Below are 22,413 nucleotides of genomic sequence, written 5' to 3' on the forward strand. Positions count from 1 at the left end.
TTAGAATTTTTTGAAAGTTATTTAATAATTAATGGGATGTATAATTCCTAGCAAATTTCAACTATTCATGAAAAATATCAGAAATTAAAAGAATCATTCGAGCCAAGTACTTCAAATAGTTTATCTCTGATTAAAAGTAATGTAACTGATGATGCATTGCAGTAAGTAAAAATAATTTACTTTTTAATTTGATTTAATAATTTTATTAATTTAAATATAGCTAGCTAATAAAATAATATATTCTTTCAAATTTGTTTTTTGTAGTGAAATCAAGAAATTTTTAGAAAATATTAATGAAACAGTTTATAAGGTAAGTTATGAGTTCAAATTAATAAAATATCAAAGTTTGATTAAAAAATAATTATATATATATAATTGCATCCATTACACACTGGGGGTATACATTTTTATAGACTTTCTGATCTTTTTTATTTTTAACAACTTTGGATTGCCCTTTCAGATGCCAGATACCCTTCTCAGGAAGAACATTTGGCCATAAAATGAAATCATATTTGAAATCATACAGATTGTAACAGGCATTTATATTAACAAAAATGCAGAGTACCTAATAAGACCTTGCTTTGGAGCAACAAAAATGCTAAGAAGATGAAACATAACACAGTAAATATAGATATTTTTACTTTTGACATAACTTTCAAGCAGTTTATTAATGCCTGTTAAGCATTATCTCTATAAATAAGTTACAAGTGATTTAATTAACAAAATTATGAATCAGTAATGTCAAATATATTTTCTATGTTAATTTACATTATTACAACACTATGTTACATTAATTTACATTATCTAAAAACAAGTAATACTTTTTTCATTAGGATAAATTTGAATCAAAAATCAATTTTAGAAGTATTTAATATAGAAATAATTCTTAAATAGTAAGTTTAAAATGACTTTAAATATTAATAATTTCAAAGGATTTTGGTTTTTGATATAGACATTGAAACATTACATTTAAGGTCAACATTTTAGTTTTTTTATTGGGAAAAAACTAACAAATCTTGACACCATATAAAAAATATTTATAAAATGTAAACAATGGAATCTGTTATATGATAAGTCAAAAAGTTATATTTAAAACAATTAAAAGTTAAAAAACTTAAAAACTTCTTAAAATAACCATAAGAAAATATCCTTCTCTGTCTTTACTGATTTACAAGGAGAATTATTAAAACCAACTATTCTTAAAAAATTAGAATTTACATAGACTAGAACTTTCTTCTAAAAGGAACCATCTTTATTAGTTTAATATTACCTCAAAATTAAATTTGCTCCATCTCAAAAAAACAGATTAACTAAATTATCAGCAGATAATTCAAGGAAAGAAACAGTTGAACTAAAAGAGTGAGGTGTGGTGTACAGACTAGTATGTACATGTAACCAACTGAAATATTATGTCAGGGAGACTAAATGACAGTTGGGAAAGCAATTGTCAGAGCACATGGCTGCAATAAGACTAAAAAATAACAATTCACCATGGTTTCATCATTGTCAGGAAAATAATTGCAATATTGGTATAAATAACATAAAAATTGTGTATAAGGGAAAAAATATAAAAAGAAGAATTAAAGAACACTATTCAATTGTTATCCAGAAAAATATTATTAATTTAAATACTGGCATGAGTATAGATGCATGCTGGGATAATGTAGTTAAGGGTATAAATACATCTTCATGCGAGATAGTTTCAAAATCATGATGTTTGTGAAGCAAACATTGCTATGGATTGTGATGTTATATCCACTGAAGAGGTCCTGTTATAATCAGGGCAAAATGTATGGAGTTAATATTAAACTAATAAAGCTGGGTCCTTTTAGAAGAAAGTTGTGGTCTATGTAAAATCTGATTTTTTAAAGAATATTTGATTTTAATAATTTTCCTTGTAAATTGGTAAAGACAGAGAAGGATATTTTATTGTGGTTATTTTAAGAAGTTTTTAAGTTTTTTAACTTATACTTTTTTAAAATATAACTTTTTAACTTATCTTGACACCAAGTTTTAATAAAGGGAGAAAAATGCTGCTATGTGGGGGTCATTTGATAAGTAATAGCAACAATAGTTATTCTAAAAAATATGGTGGATTCGTGAAAGTGAAAAATGAGAATTTAATTGATATTATATTATAAAATTCTTGGAACAAATTTGACAAGTGTATCTACAATAGACCTGTCAGTGATGTCATGAGGTTGATGCTGCACAGACACTCACTGGAAATGAAGCTGCAAAGTTTAGAAAGCATAATGAGAAAGTTGTTCTGAATCTTTTTGGATTCTGACAATAAAATAACTTGCCTTATCAACATCCTTCAAAATAATTTCCCATGTATTCCATGTGCTTTCTCATACTTTCCTCACATGTGTCAAGACATGGGGTACTCACCAAGAGTGAACTTTCTTTTATGCATTATTTTCTAAAGAATGTAATGGACTGTATAGACAATAAAGATTAGTCTCAGCTGCTAAATTAATGCAGCTCCATTACCAATCACTCTCAGGCAATGTGCGACATCTACAGTTGACAAATTGCTAATTTGTGTTGGTGGTTTCACCTATGTTGTTCATCTGTCATTCAATATTTTTTTCTTTAAAAGTATTTGTACTACTGTGAAACTGTTTGACATGGAAGATCATTATTTTCTTCAGCTTCTGCTAGTACCTCATGAAACTGTTTTGCAGTTAATCAAAATAAACACAATGAAACCAAAAATATCCAGCATAAACAAATTTTTAATAAATGGAGCTGTAATTCTTTCCATTTCATAATATATATTCTGTCTTCCTGTTTATGTTCTGTTGTAACTTAATTGAATAGAATGGTTTAAAAATGTCAAAAATGGTTAGTTTATTAAAATTTGTTCCTGCTGGATATTTTTGGTTTCAATGTATTTTATTTTGAGTTTCCTTAAGTGATATATTTTTGCAGTTAATCCATGTTTAATAGCAATTTTTAGGATCTTCACTCCAAAGTAGATGATATTCTCAGACTCAAATCTGGGTAGCACTTGATGACATCATTATGGCATTACTATTGCTTGTATCAGTTTCAATCTCATCTCAAAAATTTTGAAATATAACTTACTTTTCACAAGCATTTTTTCTTCTAAAAATCTGTTATAGTTAATGAGATAGAGAAAATAGTTTCCATAACTTATCAAACAATCATCATATTTAAAGTTACCAACAGGTTTTTTGGGCTGCAATTTGAAAAAATTTTACACCTATAAATTCCCACTGTCATCTATCTATCTGTCTTTCCTTAAACTCGAGAATGGAGTTAGGTAGATGAAATCCAAGATCAGCTGTGGAAACTTTAGGGATAGAAAGCTTTGATTAACTATATATGAACTTCTGATGCAAACCAGAAGCAATGTTATTTCAATTCAAAACTTTTTTCTGAAAGCAGTTAATAGATGACTGGTGCGACTTTATTGTTAAAGGAAAAGTATGAGACGGGCAAGCCACTGTTAATTTGAGATGGAGAGCATATATTTCAAATTAAATAAATTAAAAATATGATTAAAAATTGCAGCTCGGCATTGTGACGATGTCACAATAAATAATTGCTTGTTATAAAATTGAACTTTTTGGCCTAATTTCAGGTCATCTTCAACATTGAAAAGAAATTTAAATGGAATAGAAGACTTCCACAATACAAATTTCTACTGATATTGCTGAAGATAGCTGAAAATTAGGCCAAAAATGTTTCTTAATGAATTTGTTGGTAATTTTAAAGATAACATATTTTATACTTTATTTTCCTTCATTTGCAGTATAACCTGTCAAATTATATATACATGGTTGCAGTTATTTTGATGCTTTTCATCCTGACAACACTAAGAGAGCTTTCCTCAGGCCCATTATGTATTTAGCCTGATCCATGATGAGATAGGTCTCATCCTTCACTATCCAGCTGATAAATTCCTGTTATTCTGAGAACTTAGGTTTCACCTATACTCAAACTCAAGTTTCCAGAAAACAGGCTGATCCTTTCCTGCTTCAACTATCCAGTTAACAACTGATACAGATTATGCAAAGTTCTAAATCTGTGAAGTGGCATTGAACACATTGCACTTACTGGTATGCAGTTTAGAAGATATCATCTCAAACATTCCATTTTTTCTTTTATTTCAATTCATTATAGATGTAATTACAAAGTAAGTGGATTGAAAAAGATGGAATGTTTGAGATGGAACTTCCTAAACTGCATTGTGTTAAAAATACAAATGGTCATCAAATGCCCAAATTTTTTTTTTATCATTTTGCTGAATTTTGGTATTATTTATCAAATAAGAATTATAAATGATAAAATAAACTCATAAATGAAGTATAAAACATTTTAATGTCAAAAATATAGGTTTGAGAGTATTTAATGGCTCAGTTATTTATTGTATAGAACTACTATATAACAAAACTGATAGTTTCTTCCTATTTTGTTAAAAAGTCATTATATAGAGGAGGAGAAATGAACAGAAACTTACTGGTTTTCAAGATATAATTTCAAATTCCTATACTTCAATAATAATTTTTCTGAATTGATAGAAAACAAGTAGACATGTCTGATAACATTGGTAGTATATAGATTGATGTATAGAAAATAAATGGATGAGAGAAGACTAAAGACTGGTGAGTGTATCCATTTCTCTTGTGGTTTTTGGAAAAACTCAGTTGCACACAAAGAAGTCTGCAGCATGGAATTTTTCACATTTACTACATACACTCTTAGTGACTTTGGACAAAAGAAAAATTCATAATAAATTACAAGTTGCAGAATTGGCAGATAACCAGTGATTTATTATAATACAATCACTAACAAAAAGTATTTGAACATGATGTAAGAAAATTAAATGCTTAGTTTGAACTCATTTTACAAGAAAATAAAAATGTAATGTTCAAGACAAAATATACACTTTATTCATTGAGTTATTAAGTGCTAATCACTGATTTGAAATGAATAAACCAAACCATTTGCCCAAAAATTAATTTTTACATAAAGCAGTATTGGAAAAAATTTTTGAATCTACAGAAGGTTGGAAAAAAGTATTTGAACACTTCTAAATTTACAGATTTTAGCATTCTAATTTGAATGGAAAAAGTCTTTAGCTGTAAGAGGTGTTTTTGTATCACTTTCAAAGGAAACAGTGATATTTTACTTGTCTTTGCTTAATACAATAACACAAATCAAAGAATTTAGTAATGATGTGAGAAAACAAATTATAAAGATGCTATAAAATGGAAAAACCCAAGTACAAGTTGCAATGTATAGTGGTGTAACGTTAGGAACTATAAATTACACCAGAGACTAAAAATCATGTCAGAAGAGGTTGTCCTAAAAACCAGTAAAACTCTAGATCAGTGGTCTGCAACCTTTCTTATCTCATGGATCACTAAACTCATAATTTTGAATCCTGTGGACCACTATCATGACTTTTTTAAATGATACAAAATCTGTAGAATAATGATCATAAAAGTTTGATTTTACTATATTAATATGAAATGCATTTATTTAATTATAACAAATTAATGCAAGCCTAAAGTTCATTGCTGCTTGTTTGAAATAAGTTTATGGATTCTTAGCACTTTTCCACAAAGGACAACAATCATACTCATAATATTGGTTATTGTTCATTATTTATTGATAACAGTCACTTTGTATTTGGTTTTAGATTTAAAAAAAACCTAATGAGTGAAAAAAGCAACTAAGCATTTTGCATTTCTTTCATAATACTTGGCGTAAGTTTCAGTTGATCAATGCCCAAATTTCTCCATGGACCACCCCAACTTTTTTGCAGACCATCAATGGTCCATGGACCACTGGTTGCCAACTGCTGCTCTAGATCACCTATTGAAAAAATGCTTAAAGAAATTGAAACAAATGTAGAATAAAAAAAATAAAATAAATGTGACAGAACTGTAAAAAATAAACTGAATAACATGGGATTTTCATTTGCAAAGCCAAAACAAAACCTTTTCTGACCAAGAAACAAAAAATAATCATTCATAGAAGACTAGAAAAAGGTTATTTTTTTCAGATGAGAGTCATGTTTGCTTTGGGTGTGGAGGTGATGCAGGAAAATTCACTTGGTGATGTTCAGATGAGAAATTTAAAGATTGCCTGAATAGAAATAGAAAGTTTCCAACAAGTTTAATGATTTGGGACTGCAAGTTAGCTGTTGGATCTGGAAATATGTATATACTTAATGAGGCTGTAATAGCAGAAGTGTTTGAGGAAATTTTAGAATAATTTCTGATTCCAACAGTCAAAGATCACTTTGGTGACGATGATGTTTTTCAGGATGTTAATGCCACATGCAATCAAGCCAAACAAATTTTTAAATTTTTTAAGTTTAAGGTTATTAAAACATTAACCTGGCCTGCAAATAACCCAGATTTAAACCCTATTGAAAATTTATAAGCAAAGTTGAAAGTGCTGGTTGATGAAAGGGCTCCAACTAATAAAGATAAACTTAAAGAAGCCATTAAAATAGCTGGAGTAAAATAACTCCAGAAACCTTCAATGAATTCATTTTGACATTGCCAAGATGCATAAAAGCTGTCAAGAGGATCAACAAAATGTAATCTCTATTATTTTATAATCCTTTTGTTGTTGTTGTTGTTCAAAAACTTTTTCCAATACTGCTTTATGTAGAAATTAATTTTTAGGAAAATGATTTGGTTTATTCATTTGAAATTAAAGTGATCATCATCTTATGATCCAATGAACAAAATGTGTATTTTTATTTTGAACATTACATTTCTATTTTCTTGTAAAAAAAGCTCAAACTAAACAATTTTATTTATCTTATATCATGTTCAAATACTTTTTGCCAGGTGTTGTAGTTTCTTTGGATTACCAGAGTAATTTTACTCATCAGTAACTAGAAGTAGTAGTAGTAATTTTAAATGTGTTTTATTCAATAATTCTTTTAAATATTTGTTTGTATTAATTATTAATTTAAAAAAAAAAAATTAATGTACAGTTTTCAGCTGGAAGATAAGGAATAGTCAGAGTTGTTAACTCATTGTAATTTAAAATAAATTTTCATTACAAAGGATGATTTATCATCATCTTATATCTGATATTTAGGTCTGTAGTATTTTTAATATATTTTTTTTTTTTCATTAAACTGTAGTAAAGGAGTTGAAATATCATTTAGCAGTTTTATTGTGTGATAGTTGTCTTTTTTAAAATAAGTTTTTTCTCACCACACTGAATATTGTTAATAATGTACACGGAACCAATTATGGTGTGATAACGAAAAAATGAACATTTTTGAACCCCTTCTGGGCTCTGCATCAGGTTCATAACTGTTTCCTAGATAGTGATTTGACCATTCCTATTATTTAAACGACATTTGTTAATCGAATAACCATCTAGGAAACGGTTATGAACCTGATGCAGAGCCCAGAAAGGGTTTGAAAGTTTTTTCGTTGTTTTGTTATTACACCGTAATTGGTTCTGTGTATGTTATCAAATTTTTTTTCTAGTGAAGTTTATTATTTTATGAAAAGAATGAACAAGAAGTGTTTCATGTATTATTTTTAACATACTTGAATAGTAATTGAATTTTCAGTAAGCTGTTTTTGTGATTTTCTTACCTGTTTTTTTTTAAGACTCATTAATTAGTTTAGAATTGAGAAGAATTTTAAAATTATTCTGAAAACTAAACTGATAAATATTGAAATTAGTTTTTAAGGAACAAAATCATAATATTTATTATTTAGAAGTGCTAACTAACTTTTAATAATATTTTTAAAGACAAAAGTAAATAAAACAAATGATGAGAACAATGAGGAAGAAAGAGAACAGCAAGAATCGGAAGAAGAGAATATTGGTAGACATAGAGCTGATTTAAAAGAAAAAGGATTCTTTCGTGACCTATCAATATCTCGCACTCGTCGTTCAGTCCTTGAAATTGAAAATAAAGAAACATCTAAGAAGTCAAGATTATCATATGAAAAAGGTACAGAAAGCAGTGATGATAATGATTAAAGTATGTATATTGAGTGAAAGTAAATTATGATTTTAAAATTAACTCTTGTAAGAATTTTAAATTACTGTATTTTTTTACAGCCAAATTTTTTATGTTTTTTACTGCCTTTTAATATTAGTATAATACATCAATATATATTTATCATAATTTCTTAAAACAGAATCATTTTATAAATCTATTAAATAAAAATTAAATTTTTCCTGTAATCTATCCTATACATAGTATGAAATGAGATATCATTCTGCATTCTTCACTCATACTGGGCAACCTTATTTGATGTCAGATTTGCCTATAGTGGCCAGCTATATAACCTTAATACCAAGTACCTCACGTTAATGAATAAATGAAACATAAACGTACATCATATTTCCACATTTGATTCACCTGTTATAAAAATATTTCACCTTTTATTATGTTAAAAAAATTATTATTTTTTCAACATATTAGACCTTTATTTTGAGTAGTAAGAAACTAAAATAGATTACATAGAGATAATGTTAAATCATGAGATAAAACAAAAGACTACCTAAGTAGAAAGGGTTCGAAAAATTCAGTAATCAGGTGGTCAAATACTACCTGGAAATCTTAATTGGTTACAAAAAATTACAGTAGCCAACAGACTATGGGTATTGGTCCAAAGCTATCATCTGAGTTACCAATATCCATGGGTATCTATTTAAGGAATTAGTTGTACAGTATGTAAAAATATCATAAACAAGAAAAATGTTTAAAAATTATTAGTAAATACTTATTATGATCTAGCTAGTTTTTTTTTTTTTTTTTAACCAGTGAACTTTCAAATGGCTAAAATTATTAATTTTGAAAGGATTAGATTGAAATTATGAAATAAAATTTATAAAGAAAGGTGGTTATTTAATTAAAATTACTGCACTTTTTAAAGTTAAAAACAAAACACTTCAGCATATAAAATCTTTTTCCGATTATTAAGCTTCACATTTAAGTTTGAAAATGGAAACCAATATTTCAGTTTTCACACTTTAATTTTTAGAATAGATCATTTCCACTGACATGCAAATTAGGGTATAAAGAAGAATTGAGGTGTATTCAAAGAATTTTATATAATATATTAAATATTAATTGTGATAAATGCAAATTGTTGTGTAAATTTACATGTCTCTACTAATGAAAAAATACAGTTACACATAGTGTCTCATCTAATTTTGCATGATTTTGAAGAAAAATTATTTTTATAAATCAAATAATCATTTAAATGATCATTTGTACATATTTGTAAAAAACTAAAAACACTGGAAGTGGTGCTAAAAATTAATTCGATACTATTGGTTAAACATTCTTCTGACAATATTGCTAAAAACCGTTTGATGTAGTTTAGTGAAAGTAATATTAAAGAAAAATCTAGTACATTTTTATTTTTTAATGACAATACTGAGAAGAGATATACTGTACTTTATGATTATTTTCTCAAGTTATTTTCTGAGAAAATTTAAATAAATTATATATGAAATAAATATACTTTGTCATGTCTATTTTGTAATGAGTGTAAAAAGTTATTTACTATGTTTGGTTGTTTAAACATATTACAAAAACTGTTTAAAACTTAGTACATTTTGACAGAAATCTAGTACATTTTTGGTGTGGAAGTAAGTACAAATTTTTAAAAAATTTTTTTAAATTAGTATTGCAGTAACACTACTGCCAGGTTTCCATAATTCTTGTGTTTATTGTGACATTGGGTTAGCATACTACACAGGGATGAAAAATAGTACAAATTATTTTGTTCACAATAAATTTTAATAAATTCAGTTTTTCAAAAGTTTCTATTACTGTATATTACTATTTTTGTTTTCTTTTGTTTTTTTCATTGTCATATATGTCATATATTCTCTGTCTATCAACGTGATAAATCTGGTTGCCACAAAATTTTATTGTAGCCAGCTGGCTAGTAAACATTTCTGAGTTTTTCAAAAAAACTCTGTAGACAACTTTTATTGAAATTAGCTTTCTAATATAAACTTCATCAAAGATTGTCCCAAAAATAAGCTGACAGATTGAAAATACCTTGTGCTTAAATGTAAATGGAACAGAATCTAAGAAGAATTGTTCATGACAACAGAGAGATTAAAAATATAATTAATTTTGAAGATATGTTTTTACACAAACAAAAACAAACACAAACACCCCCTATACGCACACACACAGAGAGAGAGAGAGAGAGTATATATATATATAAATCACTAAGACAGTTTTAGTGAGATATTCACAAAAGCTGAAAAATGATTGTAAGAGGTTGTTTACTAATTTTAAAAATATCTATTTGTTTCATATAACAAATCAATAATGCAAATACATTTAAATTGTTCTATTTCTCGAATATTGTTCTATACCTGATAAAATATAAATTTTTTCATTGACTCTAATTTCTGGGGAAAAAATTTCATAAATATACTACTAGATTAATTGGAAAAACAGAGAGAAAACATTGTTTGCATTATAATTGTTATTTGGTACTCAAGTATGCTGCCACTCTCATTAGTTTAAATTCCTTAAGTTTAGCTCATTATTTATTTAAATAACAATGTTTACATTTCTGTATTTATAATGAAAATGCTTCATTTTTTGTAAGCAAGAAACAAATCTTTTACTGTAATGAGGCAATTAAAAAGTTTCCATTCAAAGCATAGACCACCTGAAGAAACACATTTCTGATGTGTGTATGCAGAAAACATCAGATGTATTAATGTGCATTTTCTCTAAGTGAATGCAAATTTATTTCATTGGTACTTGTATACAATGGTGTTCAATGAAACTGCATCATCTCAAGAAAACTATTTGCTACCTTTCATGCTCATTATATTTGGCAATGAGTTAGTTGCAACTAAACACATGTATTGCATCATGTATCACTTGTCTCTATAAGTGTTAGATAAGCCAGCTTTATCAGTTATTACATCATATTCCATAAAGACTGTAAGGCAGAGCAGGTGTTTCCATATTGTGACCTTTTTTGGTAGGGTTGTTTAGTATGAGGAAGTATGCATAGTTAACATCAAGAAAAGGTGTTGCTATTATTTGTGTAAAAAAGTGATGTTTTACATCTCTCAGCTGAACTGTAATCTGTCCACATTGTCTCATTTGCTATATATTCTCTCCAAAATGGACTATGTAGCCAGAAGAATAGGAAGTGGATGAAAACAGTTATTTCAAGCCAGAGAGTTTTGAATCATTTATGCCTCAAAAAACTGTTCTTTATCCATACAGCTGAAATATGACAGGAAACAGTATACTGAAATAAGGATAGTTCAGTAAATGTGAAGAAGAGATTATTTCAAATAGAATTTAAAAATTGTCATCCTAGAAAAAGCCTCTTGGGACAAGGAAATGATATTGCAGCAACTTAAATGGGCTAAGGAATATGCCAGATAGTCAGAAGAATGGAAGAAAGTTATTTTTTCAGATGAGTTGAAATTTAATCTGCATTACTCAGAAAAGAGTATGTTAGGCGATGGCAAGGCAAAGATTTTTATTTTGATTTTGTAGGTTAGGGGCAATATTTCTTACCAAGGAGTTGGCTAACTACAATTTATGAAGGGTTCAGTGAATGCAAAAGTAGACATGAGTCACATTTACTTTCAATTTCTGATCACTTTGGAGAGATTGGCAAGTGAATCTTTAAGGTGGCTGTTCAGTTCCAGGATTAATCAAAATAATTAATTAAAAAAAAAGCATTAACAGTGCTAATTGTAGTTGTATTCACTTCTTTTATAAATAATTTTTATCACATACTATTATAATAATAACTTTCAGCAATAAGATAATTAGAAATTAGATAAAGGTTAAAAATACTTCCTCATACTAAACAACCCTACCAAAAAAGGTCACAATATGGAAACACCTGCTCTGCCTTGCAGTCTTTATGGAATATGATGTAATAACTGATAATGCTGGCTTATCTAACATTTGTACAGACAAGTGATACATGATGCAATACATGTGTTTATTGAACACCACTCTATATCAGTCTTATTTAGAATGGCTGCTTAAAAAAGATGAACATTTTGTCCAAGAGGCTTTTGAATTATACTTCAGTTTGAAAAATTGTCTTAGATGGCTGAATCTAATTTGAGTCATGTCTACTAGCATAGATCGGTTGAAAACCTTAAAAATTAATCCAATTTTAACAATTAGTATTGTTAAAATGTAAAGGTGATATGGCGTGATTACCTTATGTGTAGTTGCATGACCAAACCCATGATATACTTGCTATAACAAGCTATAACAATTACCATGGGTTTGATTAGCCTCACAATGGAGAAACAATGATGAGGGATGAACATAGCAGGATGACCAAAGTGGTAATGTACCAGCCTATCGTGGGGACTTGATATTCCTGACCCAGACATAAACTGGAATTTTTTGTGGCAAGTCCATTCTAGATATATTTGGCCTGCATCATCCAACTACAGTACTTCCATCATGGACTTAGACGAATTGATAATTATCCTAGAAAACTAACTCTTCAGTTAGGCATAGAAGACGTTTATTGGGCAGAAACATGCAATTTACGACAGAAAAAGCAAATCGTTAACAATCAGAAGAGACCTGAAAACGAGAGTTCAATAGTGATGAGCAATATTTCATCACCGATGATTTAATCAATGTTATTGAGAAGTCACTGGTAATGCCAGTGACAGTATACTTAATTTAAATATTCGATAATCAGTGATTTTTGTACCGATAATGAACCGACCGTAGAAGTGTCATCCATAGTTAATGTCATGTCCAAGAACACCGATTGGTGAATATTGAAATGTGTCACTCGCATTAACAGTGACTTAAATACAGGCGATTAAATCACCGGTAGTGAAACATCGCTCATAATAACACGTTCTTAAATGGTCGTTAGAATGTCTACAATCACGGTGAGGATGAGATGCAATTGCAAGCTGTGACAATGAAACCGTGATATCGGAAAAACGTGGATTATTCATCACTGGGATTTAACACTACTCAGTTTCTATTTCTGTACACGACACAAGTCAGAGTGGTCGTTTGCGAACGTCACATTATTCAAACAATATGACGGACATACCACAATCAAATATTAGAATGAGTTGAATAGAAACTGTAAGCTGGTAGTGTTTTTATTCTATTCAATTTGTTTTTTCATAACTTTATTGTGAATTAGTGAAGCGATGCTTATGTACTGGTTGAGTAATTTACTGAACTATTAAATGCATGGATCGGTATCGTGATCTTTACAGGCTCGTGCTATCTCTAATAAAAATCCGCGAATGTAATAATTTATCAACAAGAGATCTAATGCAATGATAAATCCTTTAATTTATAAAGAGGAGAATGAAAATGTGAAGTTGCAATTACTTATAAGTTTGGAATTTTCAGAGAATTTTATGTATCCATAAAAATTATTACTGTTGGTAATTTTAAATTTGAAAATGGACAAATGATCTATAGTGGATAAGCCTACTTACAGACGGCCGGATGGCCGAGCGGTAAAGGTGGCAGCCTACCGCTCTGGGGGACCCGGGATCGAATCCGAACGGGTCGAATAATCCCCAGGAATTTTTCGGGGGGTGGTCCGTTCGGATATGTCGGGCCCCGTCCCTCACCACCCGGTCGCCCCATTGTGGGCCTGGCCGAACCCATAATGGGCCTACTAAAAGAGGCCCTCTTAGTGCCCACAGGGCGGAAAGAGTTAAAAAAAAAAAAAAAAAAAAAAAGCCTACTTACAAATAATAATAACTACTTTTTGCAAGATTATTATATTAATATACAAGAAAATTAACTTAAAAAATTGAGAGGAGATTCTAAAATTCTCAAAGATTTTGGCTTCAGTTCAGAGTGACAATTGTAATTCAAAATTTCTGAAAATTTGGAATGCGAGTCAGTCCCAATTATAATCGATGAATTTGTACCATTTCAAGTACTTTTATTCAATAGCAGACATAAGGGTGATGAGTGAGTAAACTGCCTTGTTGAAAGTAATTTACATTGGCTGCGTTCAACAGGCTCAATTATTAGCGAGGCTGAGGCCGAAGTTTTAAACGCGAAAACGTGTACGTCGGACGTTCAGCGCCGCTTTCCTGTAAGAGTAGAAGTTTGACAATGGCGTTTGGAATGTTGAGCATAATTCCACTGACTTTACAAACACCATTATCAAACTTCTTGGCTTACAGGAAAGCGACGCTGAACGTCCGACGTACACGTTTTCGCGTTTAAAACTTCGGCCTCAACCTCGTTATTACAAGCAAGTCAGTATTTTTCTGCTGAACGCCCTCTGTAGTAGCGGAATTCATTTACGGTACCTTCAGTTATCTATAATTGATCAAAGTTGGCTATATCCATATAGCAAGTGAAGTACTATATATATTATTTATGCGTTTGAAGGCGTACATTACAATATTCATTCAAACAACTATTATTAGCAACTAAAACAGATATATGCAAAATAAACCTTTAAAAACGAATTTACAACGTTGATTTTTTAAAGTTTGTGGAAATGACCAAAAGTTGCTCGCATCAATTCATAATTTATTTATTATTCAGTAAATTCTTAACCGTTAGGCCGCGACTCCACTAGCCGTAAAAGGGCCGTAAAACCCCTCACCGTAAAAGCTTTTAATCACGTGACCATGATATTTTACGCCCGAGCAGGTCGTAAAACCAACGTAAAAGCGAGTTGAGCAGTGTTCAACTTTCGAAGTGAATACGACCGTAAACCGGTACCATCCACCAATCAGAAGTCAGTGAAATCTAGGTCATCGTGACACGGTGCGAAAATGGCGGAAAACGAGCTTTTGTGTATGTTCTCTCGTGGCTACTCTAGAAGATCTGGAAAGATTTATCGAAAACATCCGAAAGTATTCATGTATCTACGACAAGAGGTATCCCGATTATAACAATGGATGCAGTGGCGTGCCATGACATTTGATGATAGGGAAGCTGTGTTTCTGTAAGAAGCCGACTTTCAGGGGCAATCAGTTACTTGCGCGTCAGTGATGGTCTAGGGTCCATTCGTACGTGCGAATGACAAAAATAAACAATTTATGTACTTTAATTCTAAAATACAAATAATACATACATAATACAATTGTAGAAAAACTTGTTTCTTTTTTTTATTTTCTATAAATTAACTCTATTCGGCGATGATTTCCCGCAAAGTCGTTAATTACTTTATCATAAAAGTCACTCGTCGTTGATTCCATCAACGTATTTAAAAGTTCTTTTTCTATAGAAAGCAACGCTAGCGACGACAATCTTTCCTCCGACTGAGTGTTCCTGGCGAATGTATGAATTCGCTTCATTGTTGAAAAACTACGCTCAACAGACGCACTGGTAGATGGTATTGTAAAAATTAATGATATTAAACCATATAATTCTATTAGTACGTCTTTGTTTAGGTCATCATTAATTATAATATTTTTTATGTCTAAGAGTGACTTGCCAATATAGTCCGGACACGAATATAAATATTGCAATTCACTACGTAATTTACATAAATTAAAAAATTCTCCATAAAATTTACGTAAAGCATTAAAACTCTCTTCGGGAAATTGTTTTTCATAATATTTAAAATTATTAAAATCTAAAAGTGATAAAAATTCTAGAGATTTTATGTCGGCAAATCTGTCAATACGATTTTGTATCAATGTATCCATTATTTCATAAAACAGACGTCTATATAAATCCTTTTTAGACTCAATATCAGTATGTCTCATTCCTCTTTTTGGTTGAATTTCTAAAAAAGTTTCATCTTTTTTCAAAGCGTCCCAAATCAAATCAAAATCATTTCTTTTCTGTCGTAAAAAATCAATAAAGTGATTTATTCTAGTAATACAATATGCTATATTAAATTTTTTTTTTTGTAACATATCAAAAAGGATATCTGAATGTGCAAATATTTGATGAAAAACTAGTAATAAAAAGTGAAAATCAAAATCTATTAAATAATGGTATAATCCTCTTGCGGCAATTGTAGTATCAGAATCCCATTGTTCTGGACTTTCAACCATATTCAACAACAAAAGTTTTAATTCTTCTTTATACTCCATAACTCAGTTTACAATCCTGCTATTGTAATTCCATCTAATAGGTGTGGCTGAAGGAAAACGCTTATTGACTTCTAGATCTAAGGCGTGAGATCTTTTAGAAGATTTAGAAAAAAATGAAGAAAATCCTGTCATAGTTTGAAAAAATATTTTACATTCTTTTATATATCCAACAGATTGAGAGAAAACTAGGTTCAATCTGTGAGCATAACAGTGTACGAAAATAGCATGTTTGGATATTTCTTTAATTTTAGCTCGGACACCATTATGTTGTCCGGCCATTACGGCAGCACCGTCGTATGTTTGTGCCACTAATTTTTTAGTGCATTGAAATTCGTCTAAGTAACTCTTAATGTGAGTGAATAACGAATTTGCGTCTCTGTTCTCACTCACATCAGTAAAGCCCACAAATCTTTCTTCGACGTTACCGTTTTCTTTCACGTAACGAAATACAGTCGACATCTGGGCTCTGTGGCTAATGTCCGTTGTTTCATCTACAATTATAGCAACAAATTTTGCGTTTTCAATTTCTTTTTTAATTTCTTGCAATAAAACGTTTCCTAACGAATTAACGAGCTCATTTTGAATTTTGTTCGATAAGCCAGTAAAAACTGTAGACTTCTCTAAATACATTTTTAATTGATTATCTGACGTACTTAATAAAGAAACGAGTTCAATATAATTACCTCTGTTATTAGATTCAATACATTCCCTATGCCCTCTAAATGCCAATTCTTGCTTTGCTAAAAAGCATGTAATATCTATTAATTTAGATACAATATATCTATTAGCCGTAACTATCTTGTTATAATTTTCAATATTAATTTTATATTGTTTACTAATGTTAAATTCTATTCTATTTTGATTTCCAAATTGCTTCAATTTTAGGAAAGAATCGATGTGACATTTACGATTTTCGTGTCTTTTTCTAGCTTTACTCAAATTATTTAAATCGTCAAAGCCATTCTTATTCCACACACTAATTTCATTTGAAAATAATAGGCAAGGCCAACAAAACAATTTTTGCATTTTTATGCATCCACAAAGCCATTTTACGTCTTGATAAATTTTATCGTGAAAATGTCGAACAAATTTTTTTGTCGAAGTACTTATATTTAATTTAGGCGTTGGTCTTTCTCTTTTAATAATGGCTTCTTTTTCATTATATTGTCTTGAGCCAAAACTTTTTTTAAGTCAATTTTCAATATCACAATTAGAGTTTAAATCGCTAGCCATGATATAAGGGCTAAAATTAAAAATAAAATTATTAAAACTTACTTAGTAAAATAAAATTTGTGATGGATATACAATTATACATACCTGGTACAAAATATTCAATTGTATGAATATACTTTTGCGAAGAAACGTATATAAAAATAACATAAAATATTGTTTATTTTTAAATATTTAAACAATCCACTGAGTTAAAATTGCTCCCTGCGAGTGGCTCACGAATGGAAACAGAGACGATTTTGGTAGGTGTACAGTGAATGCATGCATGACAAATCCCGAGGGTGCCGATACCGGTCAATGTCAAATGCCTCTTTTGTCGCATCACTAGTATATCTCAAAGGACGCGACAGGGCCGTTGTAAATTTTAAACGTTTCTCACCATAGATGTAAATATGTTAAACTTAATAGTCATTTGTTTTCTAACTATTGCAATTCGTTTTAGTATCAGGTGTACACGGAAATCAGTTCCCCACTGTACTGAGCTAGTAATTGCTTCGGTTAAGCTTTTGTTTAAGTCAGCAGGGTTTTACTTATGTCACCATTCCCTAATCTCTTAATTATTTAACTACTTCTTAGTAGAAATAACTCGAAACCAGTTACTTTGTACTCGAATATCTGTAGTCTTGGGAAAAAAGTGGAAAGAAATTTTTATGACAACCGATACTTAGATCGTACATTTAAGGAAAATAAATTCTAGAGCTTTTTTTTGTACCATTGGTACGTCTCATTCATTAAATTTGGTTGTAAATAATGATGCCAAAGTAACAGTTAATTTTTTAACATTATACAAGAATTGTACACGTTTTTTCTGCATTCCCTTACAGATGGGACATACTATAATCGTAATATCACCGGTTTAACATTGAAACCCATAAGTAATATAAGATGGGAGAGCGGAATAAATATATCAAATATTTTAATGGATTTTTTTAAACTCCCGTCAACTATACAGAACTATCATAAAAACATGCCAGTAAACTCCTATCGGTTGGGTTAAGTTATAAATTTAGTCTAGGGTGGGCAACCTTTTTTATAACACGGGCCAGAATAAATTTTACGTTTTTTCCGCGGGCCGTAGTAGTTAATTGACGCATTTTTGTGACTCGTAATTTTTTTAGTCTGCAAATATGAAATAAATAAATAAAAAGTTTATACTACATTTATTTCTCTTATCGTTTTCGAAAATTACAAAGAATTGGAAAATTAACTATTAATTAGTTATTTTTCCAATTTAATAATCTATTAAAGATCTCGCAGGCCGGATAGAAACTTTTCGCGAGCCGTAGCTGGCCCGCGGGCCGGGGTTGCCCGCCGTTGATCTAGTCTACTCGTGATTCACGTAATCGGGCGAGAGCGGCCGAATATCTAGCAAGAAGGCGGCTAAACAGCCCACAACCGGTCCGGGATATAAAGTTAGAAGCTTTATGTGTGAAGCATCCACCAGCTAAACCGGGTGACGTTGGTGCTCTGTAAAGCGCATGCGCCAATGCCTATAATCTGGCTGCTTGGAAGTTGACAGGCAGGTGGCTAACAGCCCACAACCGCTCCGGGATATAAAGCTGTACTCTTTACGAGTGTGTCGCTTACCCGGTTTAGCCGGGTGAAGTTGGTGCACTGTAAACCGCATGTGCTAATGCCTATATAATCTGGCTGATTGGAGACTGGCCCGGTTTCGACATTCCTTCCGCCACCGAATTATTCGAATATACAATAGCAATCTTATCGTTTTTTTTTCACATGTAGTATAGAAATTTGTAAAAGATACATAATGCAGTTATAATAAAATATTAATTTTAATTAATTCAAAGTACGTTAAAATATGAAAATTTATATTTTATAAAATTCAAGGGAAAGTCATTGGAAGGTGGAATCGGCGCTTCCATCGCTTCCAATGACGGCACGCCACTGAATGGATGCCTAAAACACGCGATATGAACGGCCAAAGGAAAATCCTTCAATTTAGAGGAGTATATAATAAAAAAGCTAAGCTTATAAGTGCTGTATATTATCTTAATAATATAATAATAAAAGTCAATATATGAAAGTAAAGATATTACTTTTACTATATTTGTAATTATAGTACAGAAAAAACTCGTAGAATATAATTATTGTCTTTATATCGATATATCACGTATACACCGTAATAGTACTATCGCCGTAAAAAGCTTCGCTAGCCGGACCTCCACCGCAATCCGAGCGCAAACGCAAATAGGTCACGTGATTAAAAGCTTTTACGGCGACGGGTTTTACGGTTGTTTTACGGCTAGTGGAGTCGCGGCCTTACCTCTACATCTCAACTCAGAGTATTTAGTTTGCTGAACGCAGCCATTAATCGTCCCTTAAGTGAAATTAAAGAACTAACAGGTTCCGTGACACTTTGTAGGCAGAAAGCTCGTCTATGAATGCTTTGCTTGGTAAAACGGCTTTAATACAGCTGGGTAAGCAAGCCAATAAAATAGCCAGTTTTATTTGAAACTAACTTGTCATTGGTTTGCTTATCCAGCTATATTAAAGCAGCTTTATCTGGCAAGGTGCCTTATATATATATAGGAAATCCTCGTTAGTTCGAAATTCAGGGGACAAAATATTCGCGACTTCGAATTATCCGCGATTACATATATTTGTACAATATGCCAAATGCCAGGTAACATGTAATTTATTAAGCAAACGAAATATGGCTACCGCTACTTATAAAGAACGCTGTTTTCGTTCATTAATAACAATAATAAATAAACTGCGTGTAAACAGCACGTATCCGGAGAGAACCTCACAGGTTGTCAGATAGGATTTATAAAAAGTAAAGCAGAATTTTTCAAAATTAGCCCAAATTATTTTTTAAATGGCCCCAAAAGTAGTAGCCTAGAGTCCTACAAATATCTCAATCTCCTACTCTGCCTACGGTATCTTGGGGTTTGTAACCCAATCTTGCAATTCCAAAACCCAGCTCTAGTTTATGAAATAATGAAAATATGTAAGGTCACACCCGAAAATGTATTACTGTAAAAGTAAAGTCATACTGACCCGATTAGAGTTGTTCTTGGCCTATTCTCGTATAGAATGCAGGCACTTCGATCTAAACGAACGAGTTTAACATACGCATATGACAGTTCGGACAGAATTTTCACGTCGATTTAAATTAATTAATTTAACAAATTATATATTAAAATGTTAATAACCATTTTAAAATAATTTACTTCGTCATTACTATTAAAGAAATAAAAACAAAATTTGAAATTAAGACTGAAGTAATCATTAAAAATGCCCAAGGTAATTAGGAAAATTAATTGATTTTCGTAATAAAATTAGTTTTAAAATGAATAAACGTCCATATTCATGCTCTATAAATTAAATTTTTTAAAAAAATGTCAAAAAGTATTTTTGTTTTATATTATTATTTTTTTTAAATTGAGAGTAAAATCTAACGAAGCAATTGTTTATCACTATTTATTTAATAAAAAAAGTTATAATTTTACTATAAAATTTGCGAAAATTATTATTTCTTTTTAAATTCGGAAAATTTACAAAAGATACAGCTTTCCTGCCGAACATATTGCAGTGAAGCCAATCTATTATAAGAATATGCAATGAAAGTGATAATTATTATAATGTGAAACGTAGACGGTCGGATGGCCAAGTGATTAATGAGATAGTCTATTGCTCTGGGGGACCCAAGATCGAATCTGAAAGGGTCAGAAAACCCCAGGAATTTTTGAGGTAAGTCTGTCTCATATTTCGGGCTCCACTTACCACCCAGCTCCTTCGGGCCTTGCGAATCCATAATGGTCTTGCTAAAAAGGCCTTCTTAGTGCCCAGAGCGGAAAGAGTTTTAAAAAAATGAAACATTTATGTCAAGCTATTCCTTTTTTTTTTTTTTTTTTTTTTGAATAATGACATCGTTTATAATTAAACATTGCCATGGAATTTAAACTGTCTTTGTTGTTATTTATTAAAATATAAATCTCAATCATTTGTGTAGAGAAACAGATCATTCTAAAGTTTTCATTAGTATCCATTTAATACATCAAAAAATTCCACCAATCAGTGCCGAGTGGATAATACCATTGAACACTGGTAATTGGTCGTGGGTTCGCGTCTCGCCAACAGGCTATCCACACGGAGTTTTCCGGGTTTTCTTTACTTTAGTAACAGCCTAAGAGAGCCAGTTTTTTTAAAAGACTTCTTGGGAGGTATTCCTTCTTCGACAGATCGCCCATGTGTCGCATTGCCATAAACGAATAAAAAACCAAACCAATCTAAAAATACCTCAAGAAGCATAATATGATGTCATAAATATATAAATATCGTTGAAATTGACACTAAATCAAACGTGGCACTAAACTGAAGGTCCTCAAACAGTGATGTTGATTGCAATACATAATTGTGCATTTAATAATTCGCAGAAACTAAATAGATCACATTTATCGGGAAGATCTTTTTTACAACTATTGGCGATTTAAATTAAGATAGCGATATTTAAGAGATGCTACATCAAAATTTAGCTATATTTTGTAAATTTCCGGGTGGTCGCTTGAAATCATATCCAGGCGAGTAACCACAGAGATTTTTTTTTTTTTTTTTTTTTTTTTTATCGGCGTTCTGTCTCGAATGTATTAGGACCCGCTCCTCACCACTTGGCTGTCTCCATTGTGGACCTGCGATAGGTAAAGAAAAATGACTTTCTTAGCTTCCAGAGGGCAGGACGAACAAAAATGTATTATATATAATTACAGTTTTGATACATTAGAACAAATATATAATATTAAATTTTTTAATCCTCTGTGGAAACTAAGATGGCGTTTTTAATAAACCCATTATGAATTCGGCAAGTCCACAATGGGCAGCCGAGTGGCAAGGAAAGGGTCTCGACGAATCAGAGATCATCCCTGAAAAATTTTTCGGGTTTTTCCGACCCGTTCACATTTGATCCTGGGTCTCCTAGGGTGGTAGGCTGTCACCTTAACCCCCGGACCAGCTACCCGTCACTTACATTAATATAATAAAATATTAATTGTTAATCTCTTGTATTGAATATCTGTCAAAATATGAATTTTAATTTAATAAAACTTAGTTTCTTTCTAAATTATTATAAACTACTGCCATCTTACTCTAAATCTTTAAATGCCAATA

The 22,413-nt window shown here is 30.8% G+C and overlaps 1 protein-coding gene across 2 annotated transcripts in view; it reads left to right on the top strand.

The window, feature by feature from the left end:
- Positions 1-8,333, top strand: part of LOC136985690 (snRNA-activating protein complex subunit 1-like) — a 34,188-nt gene extending 25,855 nt beyond the window's left edge. Inside the window, exons 6-9 of one of the 2 annotated variants that reach the window (XM_067283020.1) lie at positions 52-161; positions 265-310; positions 7,771-8,009; positions 8,228-8,333. In XM_067283020.1, coding sequence (XP_067139121.1) covers positions 52-161; positions 265-310; positions 7,771-8,004 — 390 coding nt within the window. In that variant the 3' untranslated portion in view covers positions 8,005-8,009; positions 8,228-8,333. Of the gene's footprint in view, positions 1-51; positions 162-264; positions 311-7,770; positions 8,048-8,227 lie in introns of those variants that run through there. The other variant, XM_067283021.1, reaches the window with a different exon arrangement.
- Positions 8,334-22,413: the final 14,080 nt, after the last annotated feature.

This window comes from Centruroides vittatus, unplaced genomic scaffold (genome assembly GCF_030686945.1).
Source record: "Centruroides vittatus isolate TY-2023 unplaced genomic scaffold, ASM3068694v2 contig_975, whole genome shotgun sequence".
Lineage (NCBI taxonomy): Eukaryota > Metazoa > Arthropoda > Arachnida > Scorpiones > Buthidae > Centruroides > Centruroides vittatus.